The 20,057-nt window shown below is 43.7% G+C and overlaps 1 protein-coding gene across 1 annotated transcript in view; it reads left to right on the forward strand.

Moving 5' to 3' along the window:
• Window positions 1–20,057, forward strand: part of LOC117517636 (oligophrenin-1-like) — a 205,872-nt gene that overhangs the window by 166,644 nt on the left and 19,171 nt on the right. The window contains exon 19 of the mRNA XM_034178746.1: window positions 5,144–5,291. Within this exon, the coding sequence (XP_034034637.1) occupies window positions 5,144–5,291 (148 nt within the window). The remainder of the gene's footprint in view (window positions 1–5,143; window positions 5,292–20,057) is intronic.

Raw genomic sequence — 20,057 nt, forward strand, 5'->3', positions numbered from 1 at the left:
AAAGTTAAAAAAATTAAAATAAAAGAACTGACGGTTGGATGAATATGAATAAGAATATAAAAAAAGAAACTACTGTTCTTGTAGTTACAGCACTAACAATTAAGAAAACCTATTGTGTAGATTTATTTGGTAAAAATAAAAATAGATCAATTTATAAATATATAACGTTCACTCAGTTTGAGTGATTGATTCTGCAGCTATAAAGCCGACGTTAGCTGATAAAACTTAAGTGTTCATTGGTGCACTAATGCCACATTTTATTTTCAGATTACTCTCACCTCAGACAAATTTGCAGAAGCTCTGTTGCTCCAACTGCGTGGGTGTGTGTGTATTCAAAAGTGAAGAATTTCAGATTAGGTATGTCTGCCTGATCACACAGGCTGTGTGTGTCTCTCTCTCTTTGATCGGGTGTGTGGGTTTCTGGTGGGGCCAGCCACTTCAGCTCCACCTGGCCTCACTCTGAACAGTAGCTGAAAAAAAGCTCCTCCCAACAGGGTGATGCCCGTCATTCTTCTGCTTTTTAATACTAATGTTGTGGCGATTGTCACTGTTGTTCAGTGGACGCTCGAAAAGCCAGGTAGTGACTTTCCACCCCCTCTGCGCATTCAGATGCATTGTCGCTGAGTCCACTTTTGCAAAAAAAAAAAATGCGAGCGGAGGTGACAAAATGAGCACGCTGCGCACTCAGTCTGAAAGGCCCTGTATACATCAAATGTTCAGCCTGTCAGTGCTGAAGGCTGCTGTCCCACAGACCGGTGTGGCAGACCGAACGGTCCGCCCTTAAGAATCGGTCCGCCTGTTGCATTTGCATACACGTCATTTCGGACCACAGCAGCACGTCTGAGACAGAGTCTTTTCACCCAAAGCAATAAATTGGATTAATGAGATTATTAACCATCAGATGATAAAGATAAAACCTCTTAAATCATTGTAAAGACAGTTTTAAGCAAACGAGGCGAAATTCTGTGATGCTTTGAAATGGCCAACGCACAGTGAACGTATCACTGGCAGCTCATTTAGCCACCACGCTCTGATCATTTCTGCCGCCTTTTATGATGAAATAATGGTGAATTTATGTGGAAATGATTGTTGTACAAAAGCTTCAGATATTTGTCGCTGAGAAAGATGATGACTGGTGTGCAGTTTGAAGCAGAAACGAAGTGTTAATCCGTGAACTGCGTCATTAGGGGGACCGATTTTTAGGGGGGGCGATTTTTAGGGGGACCGTTCGGTCGGCGACACCGGCATAGAAAAAGATTGTGCAAACTGGAGCTGTGTTGGCTGTATTTATTTATTTGTTCAACTTCATAATAATATTATTTGTAGGTCCTTGCAATTTTTGTGTAAAGGTCATGTTGAAAGGTTCTGTGAATTAAACATATGCAGCAAAACATTTTAAAGAAAGTTTTGTGTTAAGAGTGTGTTGTACTATATTTTGGCACCTTTTTGACTGTTTTTACTGCAGGCAAATATCCTCCTGACTACCAGGACACACACACACACACACACACACACTATATATATATATTTGAACACCCTGCGGTTTTGCAAGTTCTCCCACTTAGAAATCATGGAGGGGTCTGAAATTTCATCTTAGGTGCATGTCCACTGTGAGAGACATAATCTTAAAAAAACATCCGGAAATCACAATGTATGATTTTTTTAATAATTTATTTATATGTTACTGCTGCAAATAAGTATTTGAACACCTGTGAAAATCAATGTTAATATTTGGTACAGTAGCCTTTGTTTGCAATTACAAGGGTCAAACGTTTCCTGTAGTTTTTCACCAGGTTTTCACACACTGCAACAGGGATTTTGGTCCACTCTTTCCATACAGATCTTCTCTAGATCTTTCAGGTTTGGAGTTTCAGCTCCCTCCAAAGATTTTCTGTTGAGTTCAGGTCTGGAGACTGGCCAGGCCACTCCAAGACCTTGAAATGCTTCTTACGGAGCCCCTCCTTAGTTGCCCTGGCTGTGTGTTGGGGGTCATTGTCATGCTGGAAGACCCAGCCATGACCCATCTTCAATGCTCTTACTGAGTGAAGCAGGTTGTTTGCCAAAATCTCGCATACATGACCCCATCCATCCTCCCTTCAATACGGTGCAGTTGTGCTGTCCCCTTTGCAGAAGAGCACCCCAGAGTATGATGTTTTCCCACCCCAATGCTTCACGGTTGGGATGGTTTTCTTGGGGTTGTTCTCGTCCTCTAAACATGGTAAGTGGAGTTGATTCCAAAAAGCTCTATTTTGGTCTCATCTGACCACATGACCTTCTCCCATGCCTCCTCTGGATCATCCAGATGGTCACTGGTGAACTTCAAACGGCCCTGGACATGTGCTGGCTTGAGCAGGGGGACCTTGCTGCCTGCAGGATTTTAAACCATGACAGCATCTTGTGTTACTAATGTAATCTTTCTAATAAATAATCATAACAGTTGTTGTCTTCTACGAAGCTGCTTGCCTGTTGTCCTGTAGTCCATCCCAGCCTTGTGCAGGTCTACAGTTTTGTCCCTGGTGTCTTTAGACAGCTCTTTGGTCTTGGCTATGGTGGACAGGTTGGAGTGTGATTGATTGAGTGTGTGAACAGGTGTCTTTTATACAGGTAACAAGTTCAAACAGGTGCAATTAATACAGGTAAAGAGTGCAGAAATAAGAGGGCTTCTTAAAGAAACAATTAACAGGTCTGTGTGAGCCAGAATTCTTGCTGGCTGGTAAGGGGTCCAAATACCTATTTGCAGCAGTAACATACAAATAAATTATTAAAAAAAAACATACATTGTGATTTCCGGATTATTATTTTTTTTTAGATTATGTCTCTCACAGTGGACATGCACCTAAGATAAAAATTCAGACCCCTCCATGATTTCTAAGTGGGAGAACTTGCAAAACTGCAGGGTGTTCAAATACTTTTCCTCACCGTAAATTTGGTTGTTGTTTAAAACCAACAATTTATTGTAACATTATACAAACAGGAAAATAAAGTAATTGCAAAGTGCTGCCTGGTCATATGTTAAATAAAATGTTCTTAAATAAACAACAAATATGTCAATTGATTTCCTGAAAGCTGTGCTCCTCATGCAGTATGAATTCACATATCATCAATCAATCAATCAATTTTTTTATATAGCGCCAAATCACAACAAACAGTTGCCCCAAGGCGCTTTATATTGTAAGGCAAGGCCATACAATAATTATGTAAAACCCCAACGGTCAAAACGACCCCCCTGTGAGCAAGCACTTGGCGACAATGGGAAGGAAAAACTCCCTTTTAACAGGAAGAAACCTCCAGCAGAACCAGGCTCAGGGTCATATATGCTCTTACCTGGCTTTTTAGTGAAGAAAAGTCACTCTGCAAGCACTTTGTGCCATCAGATCAGTTAGCAGAGCGGAGCCTCCCCCCCTTCCCCACCGGTTCTCTGTCTTGGTGCAACAAGTTGAAAAAAGTCACAGCGCCTCAATAACGTCTCATTTACCACAGCCTCCATGCATTCCTGGCTGCACGCGCGATGAAATTTCAAGAAAAAGTTATAAAATTACTCAGTTCTCTGTGTGGAGCAGGGACACCATGCGTATATATATTTACGTGTAACACTTCGGGGAAAAAAGCTTTTATGGTACGTATTTAATTTAAAGTTAAAAAATCTTTGTCTAAGATCTTTCTGTGTAAATATCTCATGTTACAATGTGGAGAACTGCGGCTTACAGACAAGTGCATCTTATTTATGTACAATTTCTTTTTAAAATTGGTGGGTGCGGCTAATATTCAGGTGCGCTCTATAGTCCAGAAATTACGGTAAACAAACGCAGATTATAAGCTGCCTAAAACTTTGACTGTATTTAATAGGCACTCAAAAAGTGCAAACTTCCACAAAGGAAATGATCATTTGTACTTACCAGGCTTGGAATAGAGGTGCTGTTTCTCCAAATACCAGTACAATGGAAATCAGAGGGAGATGTTATGAAAGTATCGTGTATCTGTAGCTGACTTTAATCAGCTGTTTCTTGACCCAGGGCCTACCTCTTTACCCAGTTTCATTGAAATCTGTTCATGTTTTTTGGAAAGATATCTTTACTAAACCAACAGACAGATATATAAGTGGGAATGAAAGCTATTCCTTATTGGTGGAATTAAAAATTACTGTTCTTACCCAACAGATTTTCAAATGCACACATCTAACCAATGATAGAGCTACTTGCACTGCTACAATCAATGAGGTAATAGCTTTAAGTGATGGGATAAGATAGCTAATTACTTTATGAGTGATTAATTTATGTGCCCCACAGGAGTAGTACACATCACCACAAAGTTCTTGCTTTTAATTTCCAATGGTTTTGAATTTCTGATCTGAATGGCTGAATTTGTTCATATCTAGGAGGCTGCTATTTCAACAGCAAGGTAAAAATGAAGTGGAACCAAATCCAATTTTGGATCACCATGGTCCTCCCTGCTTGTCTTACCAACTTCAGATGGTCCCGTTAAATGCTCTAAATACCATTTCAGTGCAAAATGTAAATGTGTATCTGTTTGCTGAGAGGTAGTTCATTGTCAATGTAAGAGTTGGACCTATTTCTTTGGATATTCTTTCCTCCGTCTATTAAGGCCCTTTTACTAAATCATTTGAAGACTTTCACCATGTAGGTCATGTTTTCACCCACATTGGTTTGTTGATTTACTCAAAGATGAACCAGGGTGTCTTGCTGCCCTAAAAGAGAGAGTGAGTGGGGTAGCAAAAAAGTTTCACAAACTTGATGAAAAGTTTGGCCTGGCATGGAATAGACGCCATTCAGTCAGCTTTGAAGAGGCGGAGCAGGAAATCTTAGGCTTTATTTGACAGTGCAGAATGGAGAGAATCACAGGAAATGGGGGAGTGACATTCAACAATACTTGCCAGAGTCAGGAATGAAACCAGGAACGTTAAGAAGCATTATTCTTTACTGGGCAGCAAATCAAAATGGGGAACATTGCAGTACATGGTTAGCTTCTTAAACACTTAAAGCACCACCACACCACAGATCAAGAGTATTTTAAGACTTTCCCAACACTGGATACTTCAGGCCAGACTCTAATGAGTACCCTTTTTGTTTTCAAGGTGTTCATTTGTTCTTCTTGCTTCTGTATTAAGCTGTTTGTGTGATTACAGATATTCAGTTGTGCGCCAGGAGACAGCGCCACCCCACCCATCCCTCCTCCACGGATCACCCCGAGGAAACGGCATCCAATCACCATCTCCAAACGGCCTCCACGTGTCTACCAAGCTCTTAGTCACGACCATTTCCAGCACGTAGAGAGTAATTATCAGCTTCTGCCACCTGATTGTCATTATCGTGATTCCTGCATCCTGTCTGCTGATTGTAATGCTGCGTTTACACATAACGACGACAAGTCACGAATGCCACGAAGTATACATTCTTGGCCGCTGATCACAAATGTGATGATTCGGGGCAGAGGCGTCAGCTGTCCTTAGGAACTGCTGCAACCTGTTACCACGCATTACGATTAATGGCACGTGTTGATGGAGAATTATCAGGAACCATTACGCACGGTCAAGAATAATGTTCCGCATGTTGCGCGCTATCATGCGTAACATCATCATCGTGAATGAGGCGAATTGTCTCTAAACACACACCCATATTCATCCAACTGTCAGTTGCTGAACAATTCAGATCCTGTTTGCTCCTCAAAATCCAGCAGAAGAAGCAGCAGAAGCAGAAGAACTTTGTGATTGCATGCTTAGTTAGGCTCTGTGCCATGGAGTGGCACAGAAAGGAAGAGGAGACTGAGAGAGCCAGATCTGTGACTCCACGTGACTTTCATCTTGCTTGTTTTCCCAAACATCAGGCGCAGCAGCAGGTGGGAAACCTGCAGGAGCGCACTGAGGAGCACTGGAACGAGGCTTTTAGCCGACTTGGCATCACATTCCTTCTTCGGCATACTGCAGCCATGACACTGAATGCGGTGCAGCAGGGTTTAATTGTGCGCACAACAGAGAAGAACGCTGTCATGCTCTATTAAAGATCACCACTAATCAAGAGGGATCAACACGCTCCACGACATGAGACCAAATGAGGGTGGTGTGTGACATTCGTGGAAGATTTTTTTGACAGCGAAAAACACGCTCCACGAAAATCATGAATATCACTCACTAACACAGACTATTAAGAAACCTATTCAGATGCGTTAAGTCACGTTAAGAATATCAGGAATGTGCCAAGAATGACCCAAATATGACATTCGTAACGCATCTTGCCTATGTGTAAACGCACCATTAAGTACATCATATTTGATGATATTTAAGAGTTTCATCAAAAATGTACACCAGTCACCTTGCAGGTTTTATCACCTTTTGAAGTGCTTAATGCCCCAGTCACACAGCACTAATGAAGGACACCTAAGCCAAAACGCAACAAGAAATCTGGACTTACGAGGTCTATTAGAAAAGTATCCGACATTATTTTTTTCAAAAACCATATGGATTTGAATCACGTGTGATTGCATCAGACAAGCTTGAACCCTCGTGCGCATGCGTGAGTTTTTCCACACCTGTCGGTTGCGTCATTCGCCTGTGAGCAGGCTTTGAGTGAGGAGTGGTCCACCCCCTCGGTGGATTTTCATTGTCAGGAAATGGAGGAATGATTTGGGCTTTTTTTTCCATCAGAATTTTTTCATAAACTGTTAGAGACTGGCAGCTGGAAACCATTAGAAAAATTTATCTGGCTTTCGGTGAAAATTTTACGGGCTTCACAGAGAATAAGGACTGTTACTACGGCTTTAAGGATGCTCGGCGCGCCACGCTCCGTGCCGCCATCGAGAGCCACAAACCACCGGATCATTTCTAAACGGATGGCTCTGTGGAGCTGGGACCATCGTGTGCACTTTCTCTGGTTATCACAAGAGCTGGACATCAACCATTTTCTGGCAGATTTCACTTTTAACAAGAGATTTTGTCATGGAAAGCCAAGCGGAGGCTTCGCGCGTCACAATGGATTCGCTACTGGAGCGAGACAAAACCACCTCCGTTTTGGTCTCACAGGACGGCGTTCAGACAGCTGTCGGTGGTTTTTCCATCGAGTGATTATCCGAGAAACTGTGGATGTGCCTGGACATACTAGAACATGTCCCGTGAGGCTTCATCACGGCGTTGCTTTGCGCCATGCAGCCGTCTCTGCCTCCAACGTGCATGTGTGCACGCACGTTGTTGTAGTGAACACAGACCTGTTGTGATGACATTACAGGTGCAAGTGGCTGTGGAGAGCACAGACTCGCTGCAGAGATGATCTCAGCGTTAAGGTTGCCGTTCGCTTCGTTTTTCTTTTGTTAGTTTCGGTTTCGTTTCGGTCTTTTATGCGCGATACACTCGCAGACTTTTCGGTGATGGGAGAAGTGCCGGCTCATTCTTCCACCTTTTCCTCAATGACTTGTGGCTTTGTGACTTTTTTCCTTCGTTCAGCGATTGCTATGTGCTGTGTGACCGGAGCTTAAAATTTCTTGAAATATGTTTGTCTGTCAAATACTCTATTTAGCAGTTTCATAACTGTGAACCTTTGCTATTTTCCTATATACTTCATATTTAGCACTTTATCTGGTAACACATTGCTTGGACTGCATTCTGTCATAAACAAGGCATCTAGGTGATAACAGTTGCTAGGTAATTTTTTGACTTTATGACTTTGGTTGATGTCATCACCTTGATGACGATAGAGATTTGGCAATTTCAGTTCAATTTATTTCATTTATATAGCGCCAAATCACAACAAGGTTGCCTCAAGGCGCTTCACACAAGTAAGGTCTAACCTTATCAAGCCCCAGAGCAACAGTGGTAAGGAAAAAAAAATCCCTCTGAGGAAGAAACCTCAAGCAGACCAGACTCAAAGGGGTGACCCTCTGCTTGCGCCATGCTACATACACAAATTACAAAACAATTCACAAAACAAACATACGAGAAATGTTGCTGGCGCACAGGATGGTTTCCAGAACATATACCACACCCATCTCTGGATGGAGCCGCACCTCAAAACAGAGAGAAAAGAAAAAAGCAGAATCAAGCATCAGGAAAAAAAACAAATACAGTATAATTTGTCAGCATTAAGCAACAAGAAAAACAAAAGAAATACTAAGGTGATTGCCAGCCTCTAACCCTAAGCTTCACTAAAAGACCCAGAATTTAGATAAAGTTGAGGCCGTGGCATGCTCTGTTTCCTAATAAAATGAATTAAGAGTATAAAGCATAGAAACATACTATGCCAGTATGCTAGCCATACGAAAGGGAAAATAAGTGTGTCTTAAGTCTGAACTTGAAAGTCTCTACAGAATCTGACTGTTTTATTGATGCAGGGAGATCATTCCACAGAACGGGGCACGATAAGAGAAAGCTCTGTGACATGCAGACTTTTTATTCAGCCTGGGGACACAAAGTAGTCCTGCACCTTGAGAGTGCAATGCCCGAGCCGGTACGTAGGGTTTAATTAGGTCATCTAGGTAGGGAGGTGCCAGTCCATGAACAATTTTATCAGCTAGTAGGAGAACCATAAAATCTGATCTCACTGGGACAGGGAGCCAGTGAAGAGATGCCAAAATGGGTGTAATGTGGTCAGACTTTCTGCTTTGTGTCAAAAGTCTGGCAGCAGCATTTTGAACCAATTGGAGACCCCTAATGCTGGACTGCGGTAAACCAGAAAATAGGACATTGCAGTAGTCCAATCTAAAAGAGACAAACGCATGAATCAGGGTCTCAGCATCAGCCATAGACAGGATGGGACGAATCTTCGCTATATTTCACAGGTGGGAGAAAGCACTCCTCGTAATATCTCTAATGTGGAGGTGAAAGGACAACGGAGGATCAAAAATTACCCCAAGATTCCTCACTTTGTCAGTGTGATATACGACACACAAGCCTAGGCTAAGCGTTAAATGGTCAAATTGATGCCGATGTCTCACTGGACCAAGAACCATCATTTCAGTCTTACCAGAGTTTAAAAGTAGGAAGTTGCTAGACATCCAGCTTTTCACTGATGCAAGGCAGTCTTGTCAGGATTTTATGTGGATGAGATTACCAGCAGTTATCGGCATGTATAACTGAGTATCATCAGCATAGCAGTGAAAGGTAACCCCAAAATGCCGCAATATGTGCCCAAATGGTGCTATATAAAGAGAGAAAAGCAGGGGGCCTAAGACGGATCCCTGTGGAACCCCAAATTTCATGTCACTAAGGTTAGATGTAGTGTTATTGTACAAAACACAGTGAGAATGACTGGTCAGGTATGACGTCAACCATGCAAGGGCACTTACAGTAATCGCAAAATGATTCTCCAGCCTATTGAGTAGAATATGATGATCCACAGTATCAAATGCAGCACTGAGATCTAACAGCACCAGAACTGTAGTGGTGTCTGAATCCGTTGCAAGCAGAAGATCATTCACCACTTTAGTGAGAGCTGTCTCTGTGGATTGATATTTTCTTAAGTAATAGTTTAATCACTGCAGATGTTAAACATTTAGGAACAGATCTAGAAGTTAATGAGAGATTAATAATTTCCAGCACAGTCTGCGCAAGAGTGGGCCACAGATCCTTAAACAGTTTTGTTGGTATAGGATCAAATAAGCAGGTTGTGCTTTTTGTAGACATTACAGGTTTTGTCAGCACGCCTAGTGAGATACTATCAAATTCTGTCAATCTAGGTAATACCTCAGTAATGGCACCCACCTCAATAGCAGTGTGTACTGGCTGGGTTAAGGCATGCTGGGATATGCTCAACCTAATGTCTTCTATTTTCTTCTTGAAGTAATCCAGGAAATCTTGTGCTGTAGAAGGAGAGTGAGCTATAGGTGGTTGTCCATGTATAATTGTTGCCACCATGTTGAACAAGAACTTTCAATTATGCTTATTTTTGTTGATCAAATCAGAGTAATCAGGTCCGCTTTGTAGCCAGTAGTGTATGATTATAACCAAGGTGATTGTGTTTTGGGAGGCGTGGATTTAACAAAGGTGGCGCAATCATGTTGAGTATAGTTTTGAGCACTAAGTTTATCTATAAGACTATCTACTGATTGGGCATTTTCCAAATGTGAAGCTAAGATATCAGGCAGTCTAGCTTAAAGTTCAGTCATAGGTGAGCAGTTGATGCCTCGCTGCAGTGATAAATAAGGTTGTTGTTCCACTAAACACGGCAGTGAAACTGTAAACCTAATAACCTAATAAGTGAGTGATCAGACACCACCGATGCAAGCATGATGTCAATATTTGTGACAGCAATACCACGTGCGAGAACCAAATCCAGGGTATTTCCACTAATGTGCATCGAATCTTGAATGCATTGCTGAAATCCTAATGCATCCACAATTTCCAGAAATGATTTGCAGAGGGGATCAGAAGGCTTATTTATATGAATGTTAAAGTCACCAATAATCAGAATGTTGTCTGCACTAGTTGACAAGTTAGAGATGAACGCACCAAATTCATCTAAAAATTCAGAGTATGGGCCTGGAGGCTATATACAGTGACAAAGTAATACAGCTGATTTTTATTCTTCTGACCTTGGCAATATGTAGCATCGTGCGCAGAGCGATGAATCAGATGTTCAAACGAGTTATATTTGTGAACCCTGCCTTGCTTCGCATTATGAGGGATGTGACTAAATGTGTACGCTGGTTGGCAGGCCTCATTTAACGGGAGGACAGCTGTAGGTTTAAGCCAGGTTTCACATAACCCAATCATTTCTAAAGATAATCCATATTTTGGTCATTAATCAACAGTGATTTTGAGGACAGCGATCTTATGTTAATGAGATCCAGACTAAGGACCTCAGTGGGGTTGACAGTTGGACTGTTTGGATTTAGGAGTGGTTCCAGAGTAGCATATATAAGATGCCTGAAAGTAGGTTTAGGTTTGAGACATTTCACGCGGGTTGTAGGTAGCACACACAAAATATTTGATATTGCTGGAACAGCCAACAGGCCATCCTCAGTTTCATCGTCATCCAATGGAGTAATTGGTATTAAGTTTGCAAAGCATATACCTCTATAATTTTTATGGACACATTCTACGGAAACAGGCCACAGTCTTAACTTGATGAATTTCCCTCCCTGGCGCATAAAACTGCACCATCACCATAGTGGATTTTCTGCACTAATTTCCTCACTACCCTAATGGATTCCACACCCACATTTGTCATAAGCCTTGCAGGGTCTGTAATCACCTGCTCTGTGGCTTGCTGTAAAATCCTAATGTTACCCTCCCTGTAGAGCTCTATGTATGTTCGCAGACAAGATGGCAGCGCCTTTCTCAGTAGGGTGAAGGCCATCCGGCATTAGCAAGCCACGGCGGCCCCAGAACGAAGGCCTTATGACTGAAGATGATGACCTCTAACTTGACCTGGTTTCTTCGACCTATAACTTTAACATGACCTGTGTTGCGAGTGGATTCGCCACTGAATTTATTGTTAAGTTTGATTAAAATTGCTCTTTGCATTTTGATGCTATCACCATGGACAGACACAAACAACAGAGAGACATAGCCATTACAATCGTCTCGATCTGTTTTGCAGTGAGACTAATAATCTACTGTGCACTTCTTTTCTCACATTCTTCATTTGACATATTGTCCTGAGTGTAGCTTGTGTAATTTCTCTGTGTTTAACCCCTCTGTAAGTGGGTGTGACTCTCTCAGTCCCTCATACTCTGGTGTAGAAATGTGGAGCATCTATTGCTCTGTGATATTTCATTATGCGTAACATGCTGCTTGGTATCGCCAAATCATCAGGTCTGCTGTTTCTCCTGCTGTCTGTCAGAGTTAACTCAAAGTTTCAGTTTGCTCAAAGACCTCAGAATTACAGTGTGTTTGTAGATGAGGCCAAAAAAACAATCTCTTTCTTTTTTTACATGAAAAAACTCAAAAATCAAAATTGTTTTTACAGTAGTGTTCAGAATAATAGTAGTGCTATGTGACTAAAAAGATTAATCCAGGTTTTGAGTATATTTCTTATTGTTACATGGAAAACAAGGTACCAGTAGATTCTCACAAATCCTACAAGACCAAGCATTCATGATATGCACACTCTTAAGGCTATGAAATTGGGCTATTAGTTAAAAAAAGTAGAAAAGGGGATGTTCACAATAATAGTAGTGTGGCATTCAGTCAGTGAGTTTGTCAATTTTGTGGAACAAACAGGTGTGAATCGGGTGTCCCCTATGTAAGGATGAAGTCGGCACCTATTGAACATGCTTTTCTCTTTGAAAGCCTGATGAAAATGGGACGTTCAAGACATTGTTCAGAAGAACTGCGTAGTTTGATTAAAAAGTTGGTTGGAGAGGGGAAAACTTATACGCAGGTGCAAAAAATTATAGGCTGTTCATCTACAATGATCTCCAATGCTTTAAAATGGACAAAAAACAGATGCGTGTAAGAAAACAGAAAACAACCATCAAAATGGATAGAATAATAACCAGAATGGCAAAGGCTCACGCAGTGATCAGCTCCAGGATGATCAAAGACGGTCTGGAGTTACCTGTAAGTGCTGTGACAGTTAGAAGACGCCTGTGTGAAGCTAATTTATTTGCAAGAATCCCCTTCAAAGTCCCTCTGTTAAATAAAAGACGTGCAGAAGAGGTTACAATTTGCCAAAGAACACATCAACTGGCCTAAAGAGAAATGGAGGAATATTTTTTGGACTGATGAGAGTAAAATTGTTCTTTTTGGGTCCAAGGGCCGCAGACAGTTTGTGAGACGACCCCCAAACTCTGAATTCAAGCCACAGTTCACAGTGACAACAGTGAAGCATGGTGGTGCAAGCATCATGATATGGGCATGTTTCTCCTACTATGGTGTTGGGCCTATATATCGCATACCAGGTATCATGGATCAGTTTGGATATGTCAAAATACTTGAAGAGGTCATGTTGCCTTATGCTGAAGAGGACATGCCCTTGAAATGGGTGTCTCAACAAGACAATGACTCCAAGCACACTAGTAAACGAGCAAATTCTTGGTTCCAAACCAAAAAATGAATGCCTCGCAGATGTGAAGAAATCATGAAAAACTGTGGTTATACAACTAAATACTAGTTTAGTGATTCACAGGATTGCTAAAAAAAAAAGCAGTTTGAACATAATAGTTTTGAGTTTGTAGCATCAACAGCAGATGCTACTATTATTGTGAACACACCCTTTTCTACTTTTTTTTACTAATAGCCTAATTTCATAGCCTTAAGAGTGTGCATATCATGAATGCTTGGTCTTGTTGGATTTGTGAGAATCTACTGAATCTTCTGGTACCTTGTTTCCCATGTAACAATAAGAAATATACTCAAAACCTGGATTAATCTTTAGTCACATAGCACTACTATTATTCTGAACACTACTGTACATGCATAACTAGTAGGGCACTCACAGAGCATATGTTTGACAAGGTCCAGCACATCTGTCTTTAGGTCTTTTGTCATTTTCCACTCCCGACCTTTGATCCTGATTTTTGTTTCTGATCACTCGTGTTTTATTGGTAATATTTGACCTACTATTTGAGCCACTGTTGATTTTGCAAGTCTTGCATTTATTTTTTCATTTATCGTAGGTACACTTCAGCTGTGAGAGACAGAATCTAAAAAAAAAATTCAGAAAATCACATTGTATGATTTTTACATTGGGGGAGGCACAGCAGTGGGTGTGGGAGGAGTTCGGGGCAACCATGGAGAAGGACTTTTGATCTGCACCAAGGTGCTTCTCGTGGACCGTGAGGCACCTCAGGAGGGGAAAATGGGGGATTGAGGATTTTCATAAATTTCCCTAGTGGAAGTCATTGAAGTAGTCAAACAACTCCGCAGTGGCAAGGCACTGGGGGTTGATGAGATCTGTCCAGAAATGCTGAAGGCTCTGGGTGTGGAGGAATTGTCTTGGATGAGGTGTCTCTTCAACATTGTGTTGAGGTCTGGGACAGTGCCTAAGGAGTGGAAAACTGGGGTGGTGTTCCCCATATTTAAAAAAAAAAAGGGGGATCAGAGCATGCGGGCCAATTACAGGGGTATCACACTGCTCAGCCTCCCTGGCAAAAGCTACTCCAGCGTACTGGAAAGGATTGTTCTGCTGATAGTCAAACCTCTGACTAAACAGGAACAATGCGGGTTCCATCCTGGTTGTGGAACAACCAACCAGCTCTTCACTCTCACAAGGATCCTGGAGGGGACCTGGGAGTATGCCCATCCAGTCTAAATGTGTTTTGTGGACTTGGAGAAGATGTTTGATCAGGTACCCCAGGAGATACTGTGGGAGTATGGAGTGAGGGGATCCCTTCTCAGGGACATCCAATCTCTGTACTCACAAAGCAAGAGCTGTGTTCAGGTGCTCGACAGTTAATCGGACTCGTTTCTGGTGGAGGTTGGCCTCCGCAAGTACTGCACCTTATCACCAATCCTGTTTGTGATATTCATGGACAGGATGTTGAGGCATAGTCAGGGGGAGGAGGGTTTCCGGTGAGCTCAGGGTCTCATCACTGCTTTTTGCAGATGATGTGGTCCTGTTGACTTCATCAGCCTGTGACCTCCAACACTCACTGGATCGGTTCGCAGCTGAGTGTGAAGCAGCTGGGATGAGGATCAGCACCTCTAAATCTGAGGCCATGGTTCTCAGCAGGAAACCGATGGATTGCCTACTACAGGTAGGGAATGCGGTCTTGCCCCAAGTGAAGGAGTTCAAGTACCTTGGGGTCTTGTTCACAAGTGAGGGGACAATGGAGCGTGAGATTGGCCAGAGAATTGATGCGGCAGGGATGGTGTTGAATTCACTCTGCCGTACTGTTGCGATGAAAAGGGAGCTAAGCCAAAAGGCGAAGCTCTCGATCGACTGGTCAGTCTTCGTTCCTACTCTCACCTATGGTCATAAGGGTTGGGACATGACCGAAAGAACTAGATTGTGGGTACAAGCGGCCGAAATGTACTTCCTTAGGAGGGTGGATGGTGTGTCCCTTAGAGATGGGGTGAGAAGCTCGGTCATCCATGGGGAGCTCGGAGTAGAACATCTGCTCCTTCAAGTTGAAAGGAGCCAGTTGAGGTGGTTCGGGCATCTGGTAAGGATGCCCCCTGGGCACCTCCCTTTCCTCAGTGGTGAACGGAGACCTTGTGTGCCCTGCAGGATTTTAAACTATGATGATGTAGTGTTACTAATGTAATCTTTGCGACTGTAGTCCCAGCTCTGTTTAGGTCATTGACCAGGTTCCCCCTTGTAGTTCTGGGCTTTCTCAGAATCATCCACAGCCCACGAGGCGAGATCTTGCATGGAGCCCAAGACCAAGGAAGATTCACAGTCATCTTGTGTTTCTTCAATTTTCTAATAATTGCGTCAACAGTTGTTGTCTTTTCACCAACCTGCTTGCCTATTGTCCTGTAGCCCATCCCAGCCATGTGCAGGTCTATAATTTTGTCCCTGGTGTCCTTAGACAGCTCTTTGGTCTTGGCCATGGTGGATAGGTTGGAGTATGATTGATTGAATGTGTGGACAGTTGTCGTTTATACAGGTAACGAGTTTAAACAGGTGCAGTTAATACAGGTAAAGAGTGCAGAATAGGAAGGCTTCTTAAAGAAAAACTAACAGGTCTGTGAGAGACAGAATTCTTGCTGGTTGGTAGGTGATAAAATACTTTTTCATGCAATAAAATGCAAATGGATGATTTAAAAATCATACAATTGTGATTTTCTGGATTTTTGTTAACATTCTGTCCCTCACAGCTGAAGTGTACACTGGAAATTTTGCTGAGTAAAATTTACTCTGCTGGGTTAGCGTCTGATCCCAGTCCAAATAGAGTGAATTATACTCTTTCACAGAGCTAAATCAACTCAAATCAGTGTAAAATCAACTCTTATTGGAGTAAAACCACTTGGATTGAACAGATGGTGTCGCAGACTGAATGGTCCTCCGTCAGCCCTGCCTTCACTGCGCTTATGTCATCAGCCACGATTCACTGATGACGACCTTGTTTCTGCTTCAAACTGCACTCCAATCATCATCTGTCTCAGCGACAGATATCTGAAGCCTTTGTACAACAGTCCTGTCCGCATAAATTCAGCATTATTCCATAATAACAGACGGAGGAAGCAATCGGAGCGGTGAGGATGCACAAGCTGTCAGCTGATGCCTTCACTGCACATCGGACATTTCACTGTGTCATCGTGTAAAGCCTTGTTTCTGCTTAAAATGGCCTCGTTTCTGCTTGAAACTGACTTTAGAATGATTCAAGAGGTTTTATCTGTTCTTCTGATAATTAATAATCCCATTAATCCATTTGATTGCTTTGGGTGGAGAGACTCTGTGTCACACAGTCAGCTGGGCTCCAGCATGACACATGCACAGTGGAGGCAGGGCGGACCAACATTTAGGGGGCGGACCGTTCAGTCTGCGACAACTGTCGAGCTGATTCACTCTATGGAAATTCAGTAAGGTATATCTTCTATTATACATTCCAGTTCTAAGGTAGAACTCCACTAGTGTATACTAAAGTATATCTAAATAGCTAAAAAAAAAAAAAAAAAGAAGAAGAGTAGAGCCACTTAGGTGCCTGGTCTTGAGAACCAGGGATGGTTCTGTGATAGTGTAACTTATTCTATTTAGACTGGGATCAAATGCTATACTAGCAGAGTAAATTTTACTCAGCAAAATTTCCTGTGTACCTACGATAAAAATTACATACCTCTCCATTCTTTGTAGGTGGGAAAACTTGCAAAATCTACAGTGTATCAAATACTTATTTGCCTCACTGTACATTGCTGATGTTTGTCGCTGATCAGAGAGCATTGATCCTGATCATTCATTTTTAATCCTACAACCCCAATTCTGTTGAAGTTGGGACATTGTGTAAAATGTAAATAAAAACATAATCCAATGATTTGCAAATCCTCTTCAACCTATATTCAGTTGAATACACCACAAAGACGAGATATTTAATGTTCAAACTGATGAACTTTATTATTTGTTTAAATATTTGCTCATTTTGAAATGGATGCCTGCAACACGTTTCAAAAAATTTGGGACAGTGGTATGTTTACTACTGTGTTACATCACCTTTCCTTCTAACAACACTCAATATGCGTTTTTGGGAACTGAGGACACTAATCGATGGAATTCTTTCCCATTCTTGCTTGATGTAAAACTTCAGTTGTTCAACAATCTGGGGTCTCCGTTGTCGTATTTTGCTCTTCATAACGCGCTACACATTTTCAACGGTCGACAGGTCTGAACTGCAGGCAGGCCAGTCTTGTACCAGCACTCTTTTACTACGACGCCACGCTGTTGTAACACATGCAGAATGTGGCTTGGCATTGTCTTGCTGAAATAAGCAGAGATGTCCCTGAAAAAGACGCTGCTTGGATGGCAGCATGTATTGCTCCACAATGTGGATGTACCTTTCAGCATTCATGGTGCCATCACAGATGTGTAAGTTGCCCATGCTATGGGCACTAACACACCCCATACCATCACAGATGCTGGCTTTTGAACTTTGCACTGGTAACAGTCTGGATGGTCTTTTTCCTCTTTTGTCCAGAGGACACAACGTCCATGATTTCCAAAAACAATTTGAAATGTGGACTCATCAGACCGCAGCACACTTTTCCACTTTGCGTCTGTCCATTTCAAATGATCTTGAGCCCAGAAAAGGGACAGCGTTTCTGGATATTGTTGATGTATGGCTTTCGCTTTGTATGGTAGAGTTTTAACTTGCACTTGTAGATGTAGTGACGAACTGTGTTAACTGACAGTGGTTTTCTGAAGTGTTACTGAGCCCACGCGAGCCCATCACGTAATGATGTTGGTTTTTAATGCAGTGCCATCTGAGGGATCGAAGGTCACGGGCATTCGATGTTGGTTTTTGGCCTTGACGCTTACGTGTAGAAAGTTCTCCAGATTCTAAGAATCTTCTGATTATATTATGGACTGTAGATGATGGAATCCCTAAATTCCTTGCAATTGAAAATTGAGAAACATTGTTCCTAAACTATTCCTGTGGGTTCACCACTTGCAGAGGGGGTCATGGGGGTTGGGTGCAGAGAGGACTGGGTGGCGGTCGAGGGCGTGTGGCCCGGTGGCACGGTCTGCGATCACAGCCTCTGGCTGTCAGGGCTTGGAATGTCACCTCGCTGGGGGGGAAGGAGCCTGAGCTTGTGAGGGAGGTTGAGAGGTACCGACTAGAGATAGTCGGGCTCACCTCCACGCACAGCTTGGGCTCTGGTACCCAACTCCTGGAGAGGGGCTGGGCGCTCCACTTTTCTGGCATTGCCCACGGGGAGAGGCGGGCGGGGGTAGCATTGCTTATTGCTCCCCAGCTCAGTCGCCATGTGTTGGCGTTCACCCCGGTGAACGAGAGGGTCGCGTCCCTACGCCTTCGGGTTGGGGACAGGTCTCTCACTGTTGTCTCAGCCTACGGGCAGAGACAACAGTGCAGAGTGCCCGACCTTCTTGGAGTCCCTTGGAGGGGTACTAGATAGTGCTCCAATTGGGGACTCCATTGTTCTCTTGGGGAACTTCAGTCCCCAAGTGTGCAGCGACAGTGAGACCTGGAGGGGGGTGATCGGGAAGCACAGCCTCCCCGATCTGAACCCGAGTGGTGTTCAGTTGTTGGACTTCTGTGCAGCCTGTGTGGTCGCAGAGGCAAAAACCCGTGTCTGGGAGGAGTTCGGGAAGGCCATAGAGGAGGACTATCGGTCGGCCCTGAAGAAATTCTGGCAAACCGTCCGACACCTCCGGAGGCAGAAGCAGCTCGCCACCAACAGTGTCTACAGTGCGGGTGGGGAGCTGTTGACCCTGACTGGGGATGTTGTCGTGCGGTGGAAGGAATACTTCAAGGATCTCCTCAATCCTATCGTCACGTCTTCTGAAGAGGAAGCAGAGACTGGGAACTCAGAGGCGGACTCATCCATCACTCCTCAGTCTCCCCGGTAAGGTCTGTTCCAGAGTATTGGACAGGAGAATTCGAGCGATAGTCGAACCTCGGATTCAGGAGGAGCACTGTGGTTTTCATCCTGGTCGCAGAACACTGGACCAGCTCTACATCCTCCATCGGGTGCTCGAGGGTTATGGGGGTTCGCCCAACCAGTCCACATGTGTTTTGTGGATCTGGAGAAGGCGTTCGACCGTGTCCCTTGAGGCGCCCTGTGGGGGGTGCTCCGGGCTTACGGGGTCCGGGGTCCTTTTTTAAGGACTATCCGGTCCCTGTATAACCGCAGCAGGAGCTTGGTTCGCATTGCCGGTAGTAAGTCAAGCCTATTTCCAGTGCATGTTGGCCTCCGCCAGGGCTGCTCTTTGTCACAGGTTCTGTTCATTACCTTTATGGACAGCATTTCTAGGCGCAGTCAAGGTGTAGAGGGGGTCTGGTTTGGGAACCACAAAATCTCATCTCTGCTGTTTGCGGACGATGCGGTTCTGTTGGCTTTGTCAAATCAGGACCTTCAGCGTGCACTGGAGCAATTTGCAGCCGAGTGTGAAGCGTCCGGGATGAAAGTCAGCACCTCCAAATCCGAGACCATGGTTCTCGACCGGAAAAAGGTGCTTTGCCCTCTTCAGGTCGGTGGAGTGTCCTTGCCTCAAGTGGAGGAGTTTAAGTATCTCAGGGTCTTGTTCACAAGAGAGGGATGGATGAAGCGTGAGATCGACAGATGGCTCGGTGCAGCATCTGCAGTGATGCGGTCGCTGTATTGGACCGTAGTGGTGAAGAGAGAGCTGAGCGGGGGGGTAAAGCTCTCGATTTACCGATCGATCTACATTCTGACGCTCACCTATGGTCATGAGATTTGGTTCAAGACCGAAAGAACAAGATTGCGAGTACAAGCGGCCGAGATAAGTTTCCTCCACAGGGAGGAGCTCGGTCACTCGGGAGGAGCTCGGAGTGGAGCTGCTGCTCCTCCACGTCGAAAGGAGCCAGCTGAGGTGGCTCGGGCATCTTTTTCAGATGCCACCTGGACGCCTCGCTGGAGAGGTGTTCGGGTATGTCCCATCGGGAGGAGGCCCCGGGGAAGACCCACGACACGCTGGAGGGACTACGTCTCGCAGCTGGCTTGGGAACGCCTCGGGGTTCCCCCGGAGTTG

The sequence above is a fragment of the Thalassophryne amazonica genome, chromosome 9, assembly GCF_902500255.1.
Source record: "Thalassophryne amazonica chromosome 9, fThaAma1.1, whole genome shotgun sequence".
Lineage (NCBI taxonomy): Eukaryota > Metazoa > Chordata > Actinopteri > Batrachoidiformes > Batrachoididae > Thalassophryne > Thalassophryne amazonica.